At 35.8% G+C, this 21255-nt stretch overlaps 1 protein-coding gene across 4 annotated transcripts in view; it reads left to right on the top strand.

Annotated features, from left to right (window-relative positions):
* ITPR2 (inositol 1,4,5-trisphosphate receptor type 2) overlaps positions 1-21255 on the top strand; it is a 519313-nt gene that overhangs the window by 410144 nt on the left and 87914 nt on the right. For 3 of the 4 annotated variants that reach the window (XM_082352042.1, XM_082352040.1, XM_082352041.1), the window contains 3 exons: positions 748-940; positions 3729-3854; positions 10991-11166. In XM_082352042.1, the coding sequence (XP_082208168.1) occupies positions 748-940; positions 3729-3854; positions 10991-11166 (495 nt within the window). Of the gene's footprint in view, positions 1-747; positions 941-3728; positions 3855-10990; positions 11167-13222; positions 13584-21255 lie in introns of those variants that run through there. The other variant, XM_082352043.1, reaches the window with a different exon arrangement.

Raw genomic sequence — 21255 nt, 5'->3', positions numbered from 1 at the left:
AGGGAAATAGAATGACTCTTTTGCCTTAAACCAATCCTGTGATTCATTCTTGAGAGCTCGGTAGAGTACATAAATATGAAGCTTGAGACTTAGTCTACACAAACCCATGTGACATAGGAAAGCTGTATGAAAACATTTACCCTGGGTTTTGTTGTTGTTGTTGTTGTTTAAAGTTAAATTCTTACAAATACCAAATAAGAGAAGTACAAAATAATGACTATTCACATCTGGGTATATGCTTGAATGGATGTTATACCTACAAAAATATGTTTTGCCACATTTTAATGACATAAAGCATTTTTCTCTGTAGAACTCAGGGCACATCATGTTGTATATGTCATTTGTTCCCCAACAGCCCTTTTTAGGAAGAACAGGCTAACAGCAGGATAAAAATATACCAAGTGCTGTGCCTAAGATTACATAGCCAGTCACTTGCCAGTTAAGACCCTCTTAGTTCTCTGATGTACTTCATGAAAATAAAAATGCGTGGCAAGAGTTTAATGCTAATCCAGAAAGAATAAAGATTTTCTTTTGTTATTTATAACAAAATATAATACTTGTAATACATTAGTCCAGTTAATTTCTCTCATTTAAAGAGAAAAATGTAAAGGACTATTTCAAATACTTCAAATTGGTCTATTTTTTCATAACTGAAGTCATAAAGTATCATTAATAAAGTCATGATAAAAACAGAAAATAGTTTAAGACCATCCGAAGCCTGAAAGAAATGCAAATTAATGTTTTCAGATTGTTCGGCATGATAGGACAATGGAGCAAATAGTGTTTCCCGTCCCCAATATATGTGAATACCTCACGCGAGAATCCAAGTGCCGCGTGTTCAATACCACGGAAAGGGATGAACAAGGAAGTAAAGTGAATGACTTTTTCCAGCAAACGGAAGATCTCTACAATGAGATGAAGTGGCAGAAGAAAATCAGGAGTAAGTACAGTAAACTGAAATGGTTCATTTTGAGCATAATGATAGATACCTTGGTACTTTGGGATACCTGACAGTATTCATTTCAATTGGTTCTTAATTTCTTGCCATCTGATGTTACTGAGATCGTTTATAGGCTTAAGATTGTAAGCTCAGTCTACAACTGAAGCCAAGACACCTGTAGCTTAAGGAAAACAGAAGACTCTGACTAATTAGATCACCTTTTAGTGCTGATCCTATAGTTTTATAAATATTATGACATCCAAGATGGCAGCTGTATGTTTCAGCCTTGGAACAGCTGCAGGTTTGAAGTGCATCAACAGGCCCTGACCGGCCTTAACAGTCAGTGAATGGGGTGGAGAGATGTCGGCACCAGCACTTTTGTCCTCTTGTGTTTCTGATCTTATAATTGAGTAGATTGTTTAATGTTTTCTTCTGAGAGTCATTCTATCTTTCAACATATCTGTACCTCACCAAATCAAAGTAAAAATTGTGTGACACTTGCATTCAAATAAGGCAGGGTTATAATGTCACAGTTAAAAGTTACCATAATCCAGTTCCCATCACTTATTTCTCAGGTCTCCAGTCTATTTGGAAATATTATGTAACAACCTAAATGGGGAAAGAATTTGGAAAAGAATGGATACATGTATATGGATAACTGAATCACTTTGCTGAACACCTGAAACTAACACAACATTGTTAATCAACTATACTCCAATATAAAATAAAAAGTTAAAAAATAAAATAAAATAAAAAGTCTTTTAAAAAGTTTACAAAAAAATTGAAAAATTTTCAAGTTTAAAATAAACTTTATTTTCCCAGATGAGAAATATCATGAGTTTTTAACAAAAATTGATAAGGGAAAACTTTTGATTAGGTCTTTTCTGACTTTTGGGAAGGTTTTCCAGACAGGCAGGCATATGTTCTCAGTACCTCTACTCAACAGTGCTTCATCATTTTAGTTCCCTAGGAACTTCAGTGATTGTGCTTTATGAACTTGGTTGAGCTTGAGACATAGCATCTTTGGATAAAGATTGTAGCATGCATTGTCACACTTTCTTAGCAGAATATTTGAAAAAAATATAGAAATTACTCTCCCTTAGCATTTTACCGTGTAGAACCTTATGGAATTCAGAGAAAATTTTGGGTGTCCAGAATACATATGAAAACTCAATCTGATAAACATACTTTTTGTTCTTGACAAAAAGTAAATTGAATAATGAGCCAGTGCTTGTAGGATCTGTGCTTTTTTAGATAAATGTTTTGTCATTTATCAAAAAACAAATCTTGGGACTTCCCTGGTGGTCCAGTGGTTAAGACTCTGCCCTCCCAATGCAGGGGGCCCAGGTTCAATCCCTGGTCAGGGAACTAGATCCCGCGTGCTGCAACTAAGAGCCCTCATGCCGCAACTAAAGGAGCCCACATGCCACAACTGAAAGATCCTGCCATGCCGCAACTGAGACCCGGTGCAGCCAAATAAATAAATAAATATTTTTTAAAAAACCAAATCTTAAAATAATTTCCAACGTACAGTTTACTTTTAAAATATGGAAGCAGCTTATGATCAGGTTATAGACAGATCTAATTCATTTGATGGATTTGTTATTACAAATGTATGCATCAACATCTTCTGATTTTGTCTTAATATTCTGCTTTTTAAAATGAGGACTCCTAATTCAGGAATGATGGAGATGCAGATGTTTACAATTTATGACACATTAGTCAACTAAATCCCACGGCTAATCATAGCCTATTCCAGTGCTGGAATGCTCCATTCCAAGAGAAGGAAAACAAGAAGTACTGAAGGGAAGTGTAGTTTATAAGTAAGCAACAGACTTGAGATTGGAATTCACAGAACATAATTTGAAAAGCTTAAAATTTCTATTTGAAAATTGAGATGTCTTTCCCCCTCAACTGACTCCAATATTTTAAATCTGATGTTAAACTATTAAGAGTTAGAGAATGGACAAGACTTGAATAAGTCACGTGTCAAACTTATATGCATGACTTATCTGTTCAGTTCTTTAGGAGAGGTGAAAAGAACTGAGTTTTGGTTTATGTAAATGTCAGTTGTATTCAGTAGATGCATCTGCTAATTCATTTCTGATGACAGATACAGAATCCCGTTTCTGAAAATATTCAGCAAAGCCTCTCCCACTTATTGGTAGTTCTTGTTGTATATTTCATTTACTTCTGCTGTTGCAAACCCAACAAGTTCTCGGGAAGCCTAAAGGTTTAAAACTTAGTGTTATAAATCACTAGTTCCCTGTAAGCAATGCTATGCCATGCTGTTAAGTTTCAGAGTTTCAGGTAGCTGTGACTGTGATTTGGAATTTTCACCAGAGATAAATCTGTGCAAGGGGTGGGGGGTTTTATTTTACTTTAAGACATGGGAGTGAGACCAATTTATCAATATTACTAAATTACACAGCAATGTATACCATTCCATTAATAGGGGCCCCAGGCGGCTGCTAAACTCTCTTCCCCCCTAATCTGTTCTAGGGATAAATTAAAGAGAATTCATATAGAATCATCTTTTCTGACCACCTTTAGCAATTGCAGAATTACTCATCCTTCTACAATGGCTTAGATGTAAACTGGCTAAAGGAGAAAGAAGGAATCAAATAGAAAACTCCTTTTTGGTATCGATTATAAATGTTCTAAAATAAGTCGTAGTTTTATAGTAGTTTACAAAAATGCATTTAGTAAAATGTTATTTCAGGAGGGGTCTTGTGATGAAATCAAAATTCATTTTCTGTTCTGTTCCACTGCGCTTCTTTCCCGCTAGGTAACCCTGCCCTGTTCTGGTTCTCAAGGCACATTTCTCTCTGGGGGAGCATCTCCTTCAACCTGGCTGTGTTTATCAACTTAGCTGTGGCTCTCTTCTACCCATTTGGGGATGATGGAGATGAAGGCAAGTGCTTGTCTGTCTTTAAATGATAAGTATTTTTGAGTCTAAAAACAATACTCTTGATGCATGCCCTAACTATCTAAACCTTCCCAATTACAACAATTACATTCTTGTTGAACAGATTTTCTTTATTCATTGGAAATAGAGAATGATGGTAAGGAGAGTAGGCAAAAAACGATGGTCAATATAAATGTTTTTCAAAAAGCTCATATACAGAAGAGCTAGTAGAGCTATATTATATATTGACAAATAAGGCAATGAAAAAATTATTTGTATGTAATTTTTGTGACTGAAAGCATTTTTATACTGTATTGTTTCAATTGCATAAATATATGGGAAAAATGAGAGGGATGTATGCCAAAATGTTGACTGAGATAAATAAGTAGAATCTCTATTTTACTCTCTTCTCTTTGCTTTCCGTGTTGTCTGAGGTTTCTACAAGGAGCAGGCAAGTAATCTGAAAAGCAGTTTTTAAATGTACAGGGTAAGACAATATGATAATAGAGCATAAAGGATATTGACTATGAAGTTGATATTATTAAACGAACAATACATGAGGTTTTGCAAAAGCAAAGACAAGAGAAATTATCCCATGTTAAGTGAAATGGGAAATAATAGGAGAGGTATGCTAAAGGGTGGGACTGTGGGAATTAAGTTTTGTTTAAATCTGGCAAAAGTGCATATGGGAAAATATGTCACAGGCTTGGGATACAATCCAGTCAATAACTTTGGAATGGGCGTTGAGAGAATGGCTTGGAGGACAAGATGGGAGATGCCAGCAAACAATCACCACAAGGTGCTTTTGTATCTCATCTGTTCATAGGATTATGTGAGAATCTAATGAGATGCTATAGGTACAGCAGTTAGAATAGCGGCTGGTGAGCGCGCCGTAAAGCTTAGCTGTCGATGTTGTTTGTTGTTACAAGATAAATAGTAGTACTACAAAGGGAAGCTCAGTGAAAAGGATGGTATGACACGAGCAACAGGTGTTTAGGCCTATTTCAGATGAACTGGAGGTGAGCAGAAAGGGATATGGGAGTGTGGTGGTAATTTATTATTTCAAAGGTCCGTTACAGACAGCAGATATCAAAGTTCTAGCCTTTGGGTATAATCTGAGTGGTCATAAAAAGTTTGATTCTTTTAGAAGGTACGCCAGTGCTAATAAAAGAAGAATATTTGGCAGTGGAGTAGATGTGTGAGTTAAATAGCAATGGAAACATAGCAAATATTTGGCCGCCCTATGTAGGGAAGTTGCAAATACAGCAGGAAGTAGAAGCAGCTTTCTCTTCATTGTGTTTAGTCTCATTTAGTGATGATAGCCCTCTTGGCATAGAAGAATGTAACTCTTGTTAAGGGGAGAAGTCCAGCCGGAAATGATAAATTAGTATCATCTGCACACGGAATGCTGAGAGTAGATCATAGTGTCCTGGTTAATAGAAGCATAACATCTTAGATATGGAAGCAGTTCTGGAATCATCTAATATCAAATCATCATTTGACACATAAAGAGATGGAATCCCAGAGAAGCTGAAGAATGGCAGATCTCAGAGTAGAAAGTTAACGCTTTTGTTTACAATCTAGGACTTTTCTCCATGGATGATTAGGTTGGGAGTGTGTAGGTAACCGGTGTCCCTTTATACAGGACATCATCTTCCCTGAGTTCCATTCCATGATACCTTTACGAGACCACCAGAGCCAAAGTATACAGCCTCTGCTGCCACCAACTGTACATGAAATATCATGGAGATGGGCACTGCCACCCCTCTGGACATCTATTTACTCAGCAGGAGAAAGTAGAACACCCGCTACATTTTTTCATATTTGCCTGACTATAACAATTATGATAGTAAAACTGATGAGGATAACAGCAGCTGTTATTGTTTACCGTTTAGATAGGATCAGGCAAAATGCTAAGCACGTCATATGCATAACTTCATTTAATCTTCCTGACAATCCATAAAGTAAGTACTTCATCCTCACGGATAAAGACTTAGAGGCTTAGGAAGATTTGCCCAATAATTCGGGAGTAGAATCTGGAACTGTGTATTTTCTTAACAAGTTCCCAAGGTGTTGCTAATACAACTGGTCCTTGAACAAGAACTTGAAACCACATACATAGTAGAATTTGGAATGAGGCTCCAGCCTCAGAAAGAAATAGGACTAACACAAACAAGGCAGGAAAACATGCTGTGTCATCGTCAGATGCAGACTTTACTCTTCAAAAGGGACTGAATAGACGTTAACAGTAGTAGCCAAGATGGAGGCGCACTCTTAGGTATCTGGGTGTGGGTGTGGCGCTAAGAGGGGAGGGAAGGCATGAGCTGCCATTTTGGCAATGTGGAATCCGCAGATTGTTTGGGTAATCTGATTACAGTTCTAGATGGGTTATTTAATTATAACTCCATGAATAAGGTTACAATTTTGGTCAGGATTAACTGAGCCGCCAACCTTCAGTTACACGCTATGCATAGCTAGGAAGGCTGAGGAAGCAAAGTTAAGACTGACTAGCACACTTGGCCATCAGAACTGGCTGGAGAAGGTAAATTCTGTGCTGGACGTGCAAGTCTCTAACCCTGGATTTTGTCAAGCATAGGCCAGATGACTCCATGGCTGGAGCACTTTGAGGCAATTTAAAGATGAATTAGTTAATCATAAGATTCCTTCCAAAAAGTGCTAAAAAAAGTGATGGGGCCATGTCAGAGAACACAGGATTCAACTTGAAAGGTCTCCCAGTGGCCACATCAGTGGAAATTTTGAGAAAAAATACTGACAGTAATACGTAATAACCCATAGAATAAAATAAGAATCCAGCAGTCCAGCAGTCTATATTGATAGAAGAGAAAGTATTCCAATTAATCAGTGTAGAAGGAATAATGGAAACAGAATGTCACCATTTGGCGAACATCATACGGTAGTAAGAATCATCAGTGGATGCTAAAATTAATAGGTGAGTGTTAGATGAAAAAGTATAATGAGAAACAGGATACTGACATAGTCAAAGTGTATTTCTCCATAATATACTTATTATAAAAGAAAAAAGAGTGACTTTAAAGTGGAGAAATCAGTTTAATTATGTGATCAATGTTAATGTCACCAGTAATGAGACACAGCAACATCGAGTGCCTCTTGACATGATGTGCTGACAAGGACATGGCATCATTTGCCAAAAATGCATAAACTGAGGAAATTTCAGGCAAATCCAGAATGAGGAACATTCTACAAAATAATTGGCCCATACTCTTGAAGCTTATGTAAGTCAAAGAAATATTGAGGAATTAAGAGACTAAAGAGACATGACAGCTAAAAAGAATGTGTGATCCTGGTTCAGAAAAAAGACATTATTTGGGCAATCCATGAACTTTGAATAAGGTGTATAGATTAAAGTGGTATATCATATTAATTTCCAGATATTGATCATGGTAATGTGATTATGTAAGGTATTTGGGGAATCTAGGTAAAGGGTATATGGGAATTTTGTATTACATTTGCAATGGTAACATTGTCAGAAAGTTTTGAAATAAAAAGTTAAAAAAGAAAAAAAGAAGTAAATATGAAGACTCCATCCAACTCTGAGGTTCCTGGTTTCTGGGTATAGAAGTTGATCACAAAAATCACCTAGTGAATCCTGGGCCAAAAAAAGACCTGTGGTCAAAATGGGCCACCTTTCCCAACCCCAGATCCTAATGCAAACTGCTCCGGAGTCACTGTGGCTGATGTGGCAGGGCGAATGGGCTGAGTATGCTTTCTCCAAGGGTATTTTCCAGCCTGACCACACATGAGCTACTGGGAATCAGTTGTGCCCAGATCTCTGGTTCACACTTGGGTTGTAATATTAAGTGAGAGAATAGTGTCACCCTTCAACCAGGGTAGTAGTGTACAGTAATTAAAGGGAGATACTTAGTGGGGAAGGTGATTCTCAGAGGATCAGCTTAGAAGGCGCCCACCCTCCCAACCCCTACTGCGGATAATCTCCTTTCATTGCCAGGCTTTGCAGAGCTCTGAATTTCTTCAGGAATCCAGGGCTTATCGTGTGGCTGTAGGTTTTGGTCTGGGTTTCCGTGTCTGGTTGATTGGTTTATATGTTTAACATGTGCTTCTCTAAAAAAGAAACTTGTGCCAACCAGTTGCTATGCTGGTTGTGGCTGAAGCCACAGCTGTTGACGCTAGGGAATCTCTGAGATGTCCACTCAGAAGTTGAGCGTTGCCATGCCAACCATCCCTGCCCAGTTCGGCAAAGGCAGACCGGTTAGCAGAGAAAAGTGCTGCCATGGGAATTTCTTATATCCAGATAGCATATGATTTTTTAAAAATATTGTTTTCGAATTTGGGGTGTAATTCTTTTTTCCCTCAAGTGCTTTGTGTTAAAGGAAATAAGTTCTTCAAGGTGGTTTTAATGCATTCATCTTAATAACAACCATTGATGAAGTGTGGCTGGGTGCCAGGCACTGTGCTAGGCCCTAGAGATACAAAGGTTGGGAAGGTTGTCCTTGTCCTCAAGGAACTTACAGTCTAGTTAAGGGATGAAGAAAGGAGTGAGGCACAATAGTAAAGAACACCCATAGATTTATCTGGTCTACTTTAGCTGGACTGATGTGGGGGAAACAGGAAATTCTTCTGAGGCTCTGCAAGAGGCAGAGCAATGAAGAGGGGAGTAATAAGCAGCAAGCTCTCTAAGTAAACGTATAAACAAGTCAGTTGAGGTAGATAGGAGAGGCGAATTGCCTTGAGGTCTCCAATTTTTCTATTTGAATTTTTTTTATTAAGGACAAAGTTTATACTTTCTAACAATAATATATAGAGGGAATTCTAAAAATGTTTTCTGTTACAAAAGTAATACATGCTCATTATAGAAAATTAATATAAAGTATTAAGAAGACAGTCCCCCCTTTCGACCCTTAATGGATAAAAAATGGCTTTGACAGTCTGTACTGTCTTCTCTAAAGTTTGTCAGAGAGTTTCAGTTTATTCTTTTAGCATCAAATCTTCAGCTAGAAAACAGTATGATCATTCTTATAGAATATGATTACAAATTATTGTCAATTGTCAAATGACAAAACTGTAAATTAATAGCCATTTTAAGTAATTTGTAAATGTATTTACTATTCACAAATACATATTTAACACTAAACTTTGTGCAGGGTACTAGGCTAGACACCATTTGAGTTCTCTCTACAAAGGGATCAAATACCCAGTTGTAAGTTCATGGTTATAATTTCATATTTAATCGAGGGGAAATCTCAGCAAGCCAGATACTGTCTGGGAAAGAGTGGTCAAGATGTGGTTAGATGATCAGGCCTTAGTGACAGTGCACAGTGTGACTATCAGTGCCAAAGCTGAGACTTTTAAAATAAGAATGTCACACCAAGTCATTGCTTATGAATTATACTGAAGAGTCCAGTGAGTGGCTGAGAGTTGTTAAGTGTGCAAAGATGTTGGCAGTTTTAGTAAACTTAAGAGTGAAGCTCCACAACTTGGGGAATTGGTAACTGGAGACTTAGTTACTTACTCAAAACGAGCTCACAGGTTATGTTTCTGTTTATTCATTTAGTCAGCAAATATTTGTTTGTTACTGCATGCCAGGCACTGGGACAGGCCCAGAGGTGGTCCTCACGCTGACAGAGCTCACGTTCTGATGGCACCCCAGTAAGCGTGAGAGAAGGTTGAAGGCGTCATTCTCTCCATGGCTCTTTCAGATCTGTGAAGCCCGGGCAGTTGGTGGTCAGGCTATGTTTTGGTAGACATAGAGGGCTCACAAGCCAGCGTCTTAATAAACATGAGTTGGGTACCCATTTTGTTCGTGTTGCCAGAGGACAGGAATTGAAGGTAATTTCCAGAGCAAGCAACTTACCCCTTTTTTTCCACCATCTTCAAAGTACTCTTATCAGATCATGAATCTGGTAAGGGGGCAGATCAGATCTCTCCTCCCAATCTTCTTCCATCACTGCTTGCTTGAATAGATAACATAAGAACAACATTGCAAAAGTAAACCTGTCTAAACCAGCGCTGCTCATTATCTGACTTTTGTTTGTTTTTTAATGACTGACAGGATATTCCTGCCTACTTTCGACCCATTAGCACTCACCATGAACTAAAGGCTTGAACAGAATTCATTGACGGAATCCAGATAATTCTGTGGTTTCCATGATAATACAGAAACTCTGCACATCAGAGCACTCGTGGTGTTTGCATTCAGAAGTGAATTTTATAAATAATAAAAAGAGGTGTGGCCCAGAGAAATCACTAGTGGAAAATCTCTATTTTATTGTTTCCCCTCTGACTTCATCAGCCTAAAGACACATGTTTGAGGTCTAATCAGCCCAAGAGTGTTGCCCTTTAATCTACTTCTGCAAATATAGCACCACATGACCTTCAGAGGGGGATTCTTTGAATCCCCATGTCAGAGCAAACGTCAATGAATTGTCCTTTTTTAAAAAGGAAATGTATTTTTGAACCCCTTTTAGAGCAATTTCTAAAGAAATTTTTGTTGTAATGGAGTTTAGTTTTGAAACATTTGGAACTTCTGTTTTCTGATGATGTAAATAGCTGAACATGTTTTTTTAGATGTTGATTTGGCTTTTAAATACACACATATACATATGTATTCATACACATAAATACACTTGTGTGTTTTAACAGTTAAAGCTTAGGTCTATTTCATTAAAGACTGGATATTCTACATTCTGAATTCTTTAGAGGAATCTATAATATAAAAACTTGATAATAATAAAACAGGACAAGGTATGAGTTCACTGCCTGATTCCATTTGATTTAGCTGAACATTTAGTGGTCATTAATCATAAATTTTGAATTAAGACTCCCAAGTGAGATATCTCTCTCCAAAGTATTTAGCATGTAACTCCCATAGGAGAGAAAGATGAACAAGTCTCAGACTTAATGAAAGGAGCGTTGACTAGTGAGTATTTAAGCTGCCTGGGATTCATCACAAACTTTCTGGAAATGTAATAATGAGTAATGTGTACAAAGACATTTCCTCTAAGTATACAGTGTATAGAGTGTATTATTTTGAAATTCACTGTCTTAGGGCTTATCTTGCTGTATTATATAAAGTAGAGTGACAAATATTTTAACATGTTCTAGTTTTGTTCTTAGTAAAAATAAACTCCTTCCACATTTTACAGGTACACTTTCACCGTTGTTCTCAGTTCTGCTTTGGATAGCAGTTGCAATCTGCACATCTATGCTGTTTTTCCTCTCCAAGCCTGTGGGTATTCGGCCATTTCTTGTGTCAGTAATGCTCAGATCAATATATACAATAGGTCTTGGGCCTACGTTAATACTTCTTGGTGCAGCTAATGTAAGTACTTTACTTAGCTTTCTACTGTTCTGGATTAATTAAAAGTGTGCTAAATATAAAAATGTAATGCTATGCTTTAACTCTGTATATACAGTAAATTCTAATTCATTGTGAATCCGAATTAATCAGAGTTTAACTTGTACCTTTTTTATTGACTTTTGAGAGAAAGGAAAATGGCAAGTGAAAATTTGATATATTTAAGTTGGTGGCATTTGGGGCATGACCCAGTTCTGCAGTCAATTTAATCCAATCCAGTTTAATGCCTTTGGCATACTATATGGGCAGCTATTGACAAAATTGATTCTGAGCCACTGTTAACATCCTAAAGTAACTTCTAAATCATCCAAGAAAGATTAAATTATATTCAGCAGAATTTTAGAAGTGAGTAACACCTTTTATAAAATGACCAAAGGAAAAGGGTTGCTATAAGAGAGAATATGAAGTTGGACTCTTTTTATGAGAACAAAACCTATTAACTTGTGAAAGGCATAGATGAGATTTTTTTTTCCACTAAATTTTTTTTTTTTAATTTTGAAATATTAGAACAAGGGAGTACATTTCACAACTTGAGCTAGGTAAGTTTAGAATAAGTAAGCCAGACTACTGTTGCAAATAGCAGTAATCTTGCCCAAGAGATAAAATTTTAAAGGGGCTAGACAACTTTTTGTATGGCACAGCTAAAAAGGGATATTAAGAAATGGTAAATCACCAGGTTGATGAAAGAACATGTTGCAGGTAAATAAACTTGCTAATATGTCTGCTGAATAGCTAAGCACGTTCTATATTTTTTACTGGGTTTCTAACATAATATCCTATATTCTGGTATCTGTATATCTGTATCTGGTATCTCCCCTACTACACTATACAGTTCTTAAGACTAATGATTGATCATTCAATGTCTGGAACATCATTGGTACTCAACAAATATTTCTTAAGTAAATTAACTAATGAATGAGTGAAAGATTATCTTTGTATTCTTATACATTTACAGTGCCGTGCACATAAAAAAAGGTGGCAAATATATATTGAAAATGAATAAATGAAATAATCAACCAAACTTTTGAGAATTATAAAGCCAAGCTAGTATGGCCAAATCTATGTTTCTGACCCCTATTATAATATTATATATAATATTATACATTATAATATTATAATTCTTCAAAAACTGGACATGATATATATGACAGATATATACATATATATGTGACAGATACATATATATATATATATATATATACGTATGTATGTGACAGATATATTTATATGTTTATATATATAAAATGATTACATTCAGGTCACCAAATTACCAATTATTCCTCAATCATTGTGAATAAAGGGAAGTGTACTATACATACAAAGGGTTCTATCTGTAAAGAATTCTGTAAAGTACCAAATATATTATTCTGTAAGTTTCTTGATGGCAAGGGTTGTCACATTCATAGATATAATCCTGTCTACCTCACTCCCTAGCCCATTTTTCTCCACCTTAATGCCTAGCACTTAAACATTCAAAAATTGTTTACATGAACTGAACTAGTACTTTCAGTGCTTTGGAAATAAGCTAATTTTGCAAAATTTCCAACAGAGTGAATTAAGGAATCTTCATGGATTTATCTGATTTTTTCTAAGCCTATTACTTCATCCAGCTTATTATTTTTTCTTTAAAAAATACATTGACTATTGAACCCAATTATTTGAAGAAACAAATAATATTTCTAAACTGATAAATGATCCTCAATAAGACATTAATCCAAGTGAGAAAATCCAAATTTGATAAATGAAATAATAGCTAGACAGAATTAGACCAAAATAACAGCATTTATTGGGTCTCTGTTATCTAATAGACACTGATAATAATAGAGGATTTGTGGTTCTTGCCATCCAGAAGCTTTAAGGATATATAAAGAGGTACAGAATAACATTTTAAAGTCTATTGGGAAAACCAAAAACATTGGGAGAATTTTTCTTTTGCCCCTCATGGGACAGGATAAAAAGATAACTTCTGCCTGGTTTGGTGAGAACAGTTCCACTATAAGTAATGACTATTCATCACCAGAGGGCAGACAGCAGAAGTAAGAAGAGCTACAATCCTGCAGCCTGTGGAATGAAAACTACATTCACAGAAAGATAGACAAAATGAAAAGGCAGAGGAATATATACCAGATGAAGGAAAAGATAAAACACCAGAAAACCAATTAAATGAAGTGGAGATAGGCAACCTTCCCGAAAAAGAATTCAGAATAATGATAGTGAAGATGATCCAGGACCTAAGAAAAAGAATGGAGGCAAAGATTGAGAAGATGCAAGAAATGTTTAACAAAGACCTAGAAGAATTAAAGAACAAACACCTAGAAGAATTAAAGAACAAACAAACAGAGATGAACAATACAATAACTGAAATGAAAAATGCACTAGAAGGGAATCAATAGCAGAATAACTGAGGCAGAAGAATGGATAAATGACCTGGAAGACAGTATGGTGGAAATCACTGCCATGGAACAGAATAAAGAAAAAAGAATGAAAAGAAATGAAAACAGCCTAAGAGACCTCTGGGGCAACATTAAGTGCACCAACATTCGCATTATAGGGGTTCCAGAAGGAGAAGAGAGAGAGAAAGAACCTAAAAAACATTTGAAGAGATCATAGTCGAAAACTACCCTAATATCGGAAACGAAATAGCCACCCAAGTCCGGGAAGCGCAGAGAGTCCCAGGCAGCATAAACCCAAGGAGAACCGCGCTGAGACACATAGTAATCAAATTGGCAAAAATTAAAGACAAAGAAAAATTATTAAAAGCAACAAGAGAAAAATGACAAATAACATACAAGGAACTCCCATAAGGTTAACAGCTGATTTCTCAGCAGAAACTCTACAAGCCAGAAGGGAGTGGCATGATATACTTAAAGTGATGAAAGGGAAGAACCTACAACCAAGATTACTCTACCCGGCAAGGATCTCATTTAGATTGGATGGAGAAATCAAAAGCTTTACAGACAAGCAAAAGCTAAGAGAATTCAGCACCACCAAACCAGCTCTACAACAAATGCTAAAGGAACTTCTCTAAGTGGGAAACACAAGAGAAGAAAAGGACGTACAAAAACAAACCCAAAACAATTAAGAAAATGGTCATAGGAACATACATATCGATAATTACCTTAAATGTGAATGGATTAAATGCTCCAACCGAAAGACACAGGCTCGCTGAATGGATGCAAAAACAAGACCCATATATATGCTGTCTACAAGAGACCCACTTCAGACCTAAGGACACATACAGACTGAAACTGAGGGGATAGAAAAAGATTTTCCATGCAAATGGATAGCAAAAGAAAGCTGGAGTAGCTATACTCATATCAGATAAAATAGACTTTAAAATAAAGAATGTTACAAGAGACAAGGAAGGACACTACATAATGATCAAGGGATCAATCCAAGAAGCAGATATAAGAATTACAAATATATACGCACCCAACATAGGAGCACCTCAATACATAAGGCAAATGCTAACACCTATAAAAGAGAAAATCAACAGTAACACAATAACAGTGGGGGACTTTAACACCTCACTTACACCAATGGACAGATCATCCAGACAGAATATTAATAAGGAAACACAAGCTTTAAATGACACAATAGACCATATAGATTTAATTGATATTTATAGGACATTCCATCTGAAAACAGCAGATTACACTTTCTTCTCAGGTGCACACGGAACATGCTCCAGGATAGATCACATCTTGGGTCACAAAGCAAGCCTCAGTAAATTTAAGAAAATTGAAATCATATCAAGCATCTTTTCTGACCACAACACTATGAGATTAGAAATCAATTACAAGGAAAAAAAGTAAAAAAAAACACAAACACATGAAGGCTAAACAATATGTTACTAAATAACCAAGAGATCACTGAAGAAATCAAAGAGGAAATCAAAAAATACCTAGAGACAAATGACAATGAAAACACGACAATCCAAAACCTGTGGGATGGAGGAAAAGCAGTTCTAATAGGGAAGTTTATACCAACACAATCCTACCTCAAGAAACAAGAAAAATCTCAAATAACCTAACCCTACACCTAAAGGAACTAGAGAAGGAAGAACAAACAAAACCCAAAGTTAGTAGAAGGAAAGAAATCATAAAGATCAGAACAGAAATAAATGAAATAGAAACAAAGAAAACAATAGCAAAGATCAATAAAACTAAAAGCTCGTTCTTTGAGAAGATAAATAAAATTGATAAACCTTTAGCCAGACTCGTCAAGAGAAAGAGGGAGAGGACTCAAATCAATAAAATTAGAAATGAAAAAGGAGAAGTTACAACGGACACCGCAGAAATACAAAGCATCCTAAGAGACTACTACAAGCAACACTATGCCAATAAAATGGACAACTTGGAAGAAATGGACAAATTCTTAGAAAGGTATAACCTTCCAAGACTGAACCAGGAAGAAGTAGAAAATATGAACAGACCAATCACAAGTAATGAAATTGAAACTGTGATTAAAAATCTTCCAACAAACAAAAGTCCAGTACCAGATGGCTTCACAGGTGAATTCTATCAAACATTTACAGAAGAGCTCACACCCATCCTTCTCAAACTCTTCCAAAAATTTGCAGAGGAAGGAACACTCCCAAACTCTTTCTACGAGGCACCATCACCCTGATACCCAAACCAGACAAAGATACTACAAAAAAAGAAAATTACGGACCAATATCACTGATGAATGTAGATGCAAAAATCCTCAACAAAATACTAGCAAACAGAATCCAACAACACATTAAAAGGATCATACCCCATGATCAAGTGGGATTTATCCCAGGGATGCAAAGATTCTTCAATATACGGAAATCAATCAGTGTGATACACCATATTAACAAATTTAAAATAAAAACCATATGATCATCTCAATAGATGCAGAAAAAGCTTTTGGCAAAATTCAACACCCACTTATGATAAAAACTCTCCAGAAAGTGAGATAGAGGGACCTCCTACCTCAACATAATAAAGGCCATATATGACAATCCCACAGCAAACATCATTCTCAATGGTGAAAAACTGAAAGCATTTCCACTAAGACCAGGAACAAGACAAGGATGTCCACTCTTGCCACTCTTATTCAACATTAGTTTTGGAAGTCCTAGCCACAGCAATCCGAGAAGAAAGAAAAATAAAAGGAATCCAAATTGTAAAAGAAGTAAAACTGTCACTGTTTGCAGATGACATGATACTATACATAGAGAATCCTAAAGATGCCACCAGAAAACTACTAGAGCTAATCAATGAATTTGGTAAAGTTGCAGGATACAAAATTAATGCACAGAAATCTCTTGCATTCCTATACTCTAACAACAAAAGATCAGAAAGAGAAATTAAGGAAACAATCCCATTCACCACTGCAACAAAAAGAATTAAATACCTAGGAATAAACCTACCTAAGAGGTAAAAGACCTACACTCAGAAAATTATAAGACACTGATGAAAGAAATCAAAAATGACACAAACAGTTGGAGAGATATACCATTTCGTGGATTGGAAGAAACAATATTGTGAAAATGACTATACTACCCAAAGCAATCTACAGATTCAATGCAATCGCTATCAAATAACCAATGGCATTTTTTTTTTTTTTTTAACCAATGGCATTTTTTACAGAACTAGAACAAAAAATCTTAAAATTTGTATGGAGACACAAAAGGCCCCGAACAGCCAAAGCAATCTTGAGGGAAAAAAATGGAGCTGGAGGAATCAGACTCCCTGACTTCAGACTATACTATAAAGCTACAGTAATCAAGACAATATGGTACTGGCACAAAAACAGAAATATAGATCAATGGAACAAGATAGAAAGCCCAGAGATAAACCCATGCACCTATGGTCAACTAATCTATGACAAAGGAGACAAGAATATACAATGGAGAAAAGACAGTCTCTTCAATAAGTGGTGCTGGGAAAACTGGACAGCTACATGTAAAAGAAAGAAATTAGAACACTCCCTAACACCATACACAAAAATGAACTCAAAATGGATTAGAGACCTAAATGTAAGACAGGACACTATAAAACTCTCAGAGGAAAACATAGGAAGAACACTCTTTGACATAAATCACAGCAAGATCTTTATTGACCCACCTCCTAGAGTAATGGAAATAAAAACAAAAATAAACAAATGGGACCTAATGAAACTTAAAAGCTTTTACACGGCAAAGGAAACCATAAACAAGACGAAAAGACAACCCTCAGAATGGGAGAAAATATTTGCAAACAAAAGAATGGACAAAGGATTAATCTCCAAAAAATATAAACAGCTCATGCAGCTCAATATTAAAAAAACAAACAACCCAATCAAAAAATGACCAAAGACCTAAATAGACATTTCTCCAAAGAAGACATACAGATGGCCAAGAGGCACATGAAAAGCTGTTCAACATCACTGATTATTAGAGAAATGGAAATCAAAACTACAATGAGGTATCACCTCACACCAGTTACAATGGGCATCATCAGAAAATCTACAAACAACAAATGCTGGAGAGGGTGTGGAGAAAAGGGAACCCTCTTGTGCTATTGGTGGGAATGTAAACTGATACAGCCACTATGGAGAGCAGTATGGAGGTTCCTTAAAAAGCTAAAAATAGAACTACCATACGACCCAGCAATCCCACTACTGGGCATATACCCTGAGAAAACCATAATTCAAAAAGACACATGCACCCCAGTATTCACTGCAGCACTATTTACAATAGCCAGGTCATGGAAGCAACCTAAATACCCATCGACAGATGAATGGATAAAGAAAATATGGTACATATATACAATGGAATATTTCTCAGCCATAAAAAGGAACGAAACTGGGTTATTTTTAGAGACATGGATGGACCTAGAGACTGTCATACAGAGTGAAGTTAAGTCAGAAAGAGAAAAACAAATATCATCTATTAACACATATATGTGGAATCTAGAAAAATGGTACAGCTGAACCGGTTTGCAAGGCAAAAATAGAGACACAGATGTAGAGAACAAATGTATGGACACCAAGAGGGCAAAGCGGGGCAGGGGGTGATGGTGGGATGAATTGGGAGATTGGGATTGACATGTATACACTAATATGTATAAAATGGATAACTAATAAGAACCTGCTATATAAAATAAATAAATAAATAAAATTAAATTTTTAAAAAATTACTTCATAAGAGCAGCAAGTGTTATACTTTAATTTCTTCCTGAGAAGAAATCTGCATGGAGATATAATTTTCTTATTAACTATGTGAATCTGTGGGTAGTCTAATAGCCTTCACAGCATAAAACACTCGTTTGCACAGCCCCCAAATGATACATTATGATCTGCCTGTCCAGGGCATTTTGACCAAAGAAAATATTAGCTTTGATTTGGGACAGATTGAATGGAATAATTGTAATTTTGATATGATAGATATTGATAGAAGAGTTTTTATCTATAGTTTTGATACTGTACAGATTTATAAAAATGTTTTAGCAAATATCATTTACCTTAACATTTAACATAACAGGCTCATTACAGAACTGTCTATGGTTTACCATTTCCTAGTAGGTAGAAAAAAAAAAGAAAACATAAATCAATCATGTTTGTCCCTTAGATTTTAACATATTTATTAACTTAATTTACACTTAAAACTTTGCATTGTGTAACAGGTGGAACTATAATTGCTAAAGTTATAGGTATCAGAAACAGGAAAAAATTGTCTACCTGACAGTTAAGCCTTAATGAGCATCAGAATTCCAGACCTTAGGTAAATAGCAAGCCTCTGAATTTCGTTCTTCTCATCAGTGAAATGAAGATATTAAAGCCTAGTCTGTCTTCATCGGGTTGTTGAGAAGGTCAGTTCAGAAGATTAGTGTGAAGATTTAGAAAAGAACAATAGCATAATAATGATATAATAGCAATAAAGGCTACCGTTTACCGGGTACCTTATAAGTGAAGTAGGATTTAATTGTAAAACATTGCTGTCATGATCGTAAAAGTGTTTGTATTTTGGTTCACAGGGACTTGTTTGTTTCTGACTCAGTGTCTTTCACAGTGTTAAGCAAATACAGAAAGTCCTTTTTTTGGTAAAGGAATCAAGTGGGATGAAAAACCTCAATCTATATTCTGAGCACTTAGTATTATCAGTTTCTGCTTATTATGATGCGTCATCTTTATCATCTTTGCTGGTTTCTAAAAATTTTTTATTTAGCTTACAGCTTGCTTCTCTGTCTTGTCACAGGGGTTATCTCAATATTTGAGATGTTTTTAAAAATTCAAATGTTCTTCTCTGTTATAAAAGCATATCTTATAACCCAGTACAGTTTTCTTCCCACCTCTACATTACATTTTTAGTTATTGCTAATGAAAATTAACATATTTTGGCAAATATAAACACATTTTATCAGTTTGGGATCACTTAATATATTTTCATACCATTAAACTTATTTGTAAATCTCATTTTAATAATGATAGTATTAACCAGTTGTATGGATGTTATATAATTTATTTAACCATTTCATTAATTCTTATTGTTTAGATTTTTAGATTTTTATAATAAATAATACAATAAACACCTGTGAAATATATATTCTGAGTCAAAACATTCATATTCTCTTCCTTTCTTTCTCACACACACACACATACACACACACACACACACTCCCTGTTTTTCATATAATACAGTCACTGATGCTCCCACTTCTGATATTCAGTTGCAGAAACAGAAAACTGCCCCAGTGCTGGGAGAATACTAGCACGTGTTGAATTTAGTAAGAGACACTACAGTTTACACCACCCTTGTTTACTGTACTGTTTTGCTGGCAATTTAAAAGATATCTTGGGTGATTCTGACTACATGACAATTTTGCCTCACGCTTTGACTGTAGAACCTTGTCCTGCCCAAGATGTAACATCACTGAAATGGAGAGTTTTGAATCAGATAATCTGATTTTTTAGTAAGAAGGTTGATGGTTGATGAATATACCGTAATATAGTTAAACTGCAGTTCAAGACAATAAATTCAATTTTACTTTTTAATAAATAGTAGACAATCTTTTTTTGCTATAATTATTGTTGGAAAATAAATAGGAACAATGTAAGATTATTGATCAGGGACATAGAACCAAATAAGACAAAAAGGATTATATAAAGGCAGCTATAAATTTCTGTGATCACATAAAATAGCAAACTTTAAGGGACACCACATAGAATTCTAGAGCTGCGAGGCACCTTAAGGCTTATTCCCTTCTAGTCATTTCATTTTAGAAACGAGTGTATACATCCTATAGAGACCAGGAGGATTTACCTAAGTAATTAGTGGCAGAGCCAAGACTGGAACCCAGATGGCCCAACTTCTAAGCCAGTGTCTTTCCACTACGCTGCACTGTTTTAAAAAAAGTCCTGCAAAGACATATCAATGAAATATAAAGTATCTATGAAAATATTACTATACTGTATAATTAATTTACCTAGTTCAAATTAATGAATTTGTTTTAGTATACATGGATTAACAAACGAACATTCATTTTTCTGTTTTAGAAGACCATCATTTGGATGATGTGTCACTTTTAAAAGGCTGTACAGAGAGTTTACATTGCTGCCGTTTCCCTCCCCCACCTGCCACTTTTCCCCCCAACCTTCACACAATTTATCCCATTCTCAATGAAAAATATATCAAGGGCAGCTTTGAAGAATAGATGGAGAAAGAAAAAAATATAAGGGACGGTTGTGATCATTTATATTGGTATTTGTGTGCTGACTCGAGGATCCTTCCAACACCAGTTCAGAAGATGGCCTTTTAACCACCTTGCTCAGTTCCCACACCCCCGGTTTATTGTTGCCCACATGAACGCTTACCACAGAAGCAATGATTGCCTACGTAATGGTATTGACAAGCGAAGGACTGGTTAGACAATGTCAAGTAAGTCATGACATGAAATGGGAGAATGTTTTTGTAACTTCTTCATTTCCATAAATATTCCCAGCTTTCATGGAAAATGCTCAATAAAACTAATTTGCAAATTTCAAGGTCATGCGGCAGGAAAAAGCAGCGTTCAAGTTCTTTCCTACCCAAATCATTTATTTATA

This window comes from Balaenoptera borealis, assembly GCF_965194805.1.
Source record: "Balaenoptera borealis genome assembly, chromosome: 13".
Lineage (NCBI taxonomy): Eukaryota > Metazoa > Chordata > Mammalia > Artiodactyla > Balaenopteridae > Balaenoptera > Balaenoptera borealis.
This window is presented reverse-complemented; position numbering and strand designations above follow the sequence as displayed.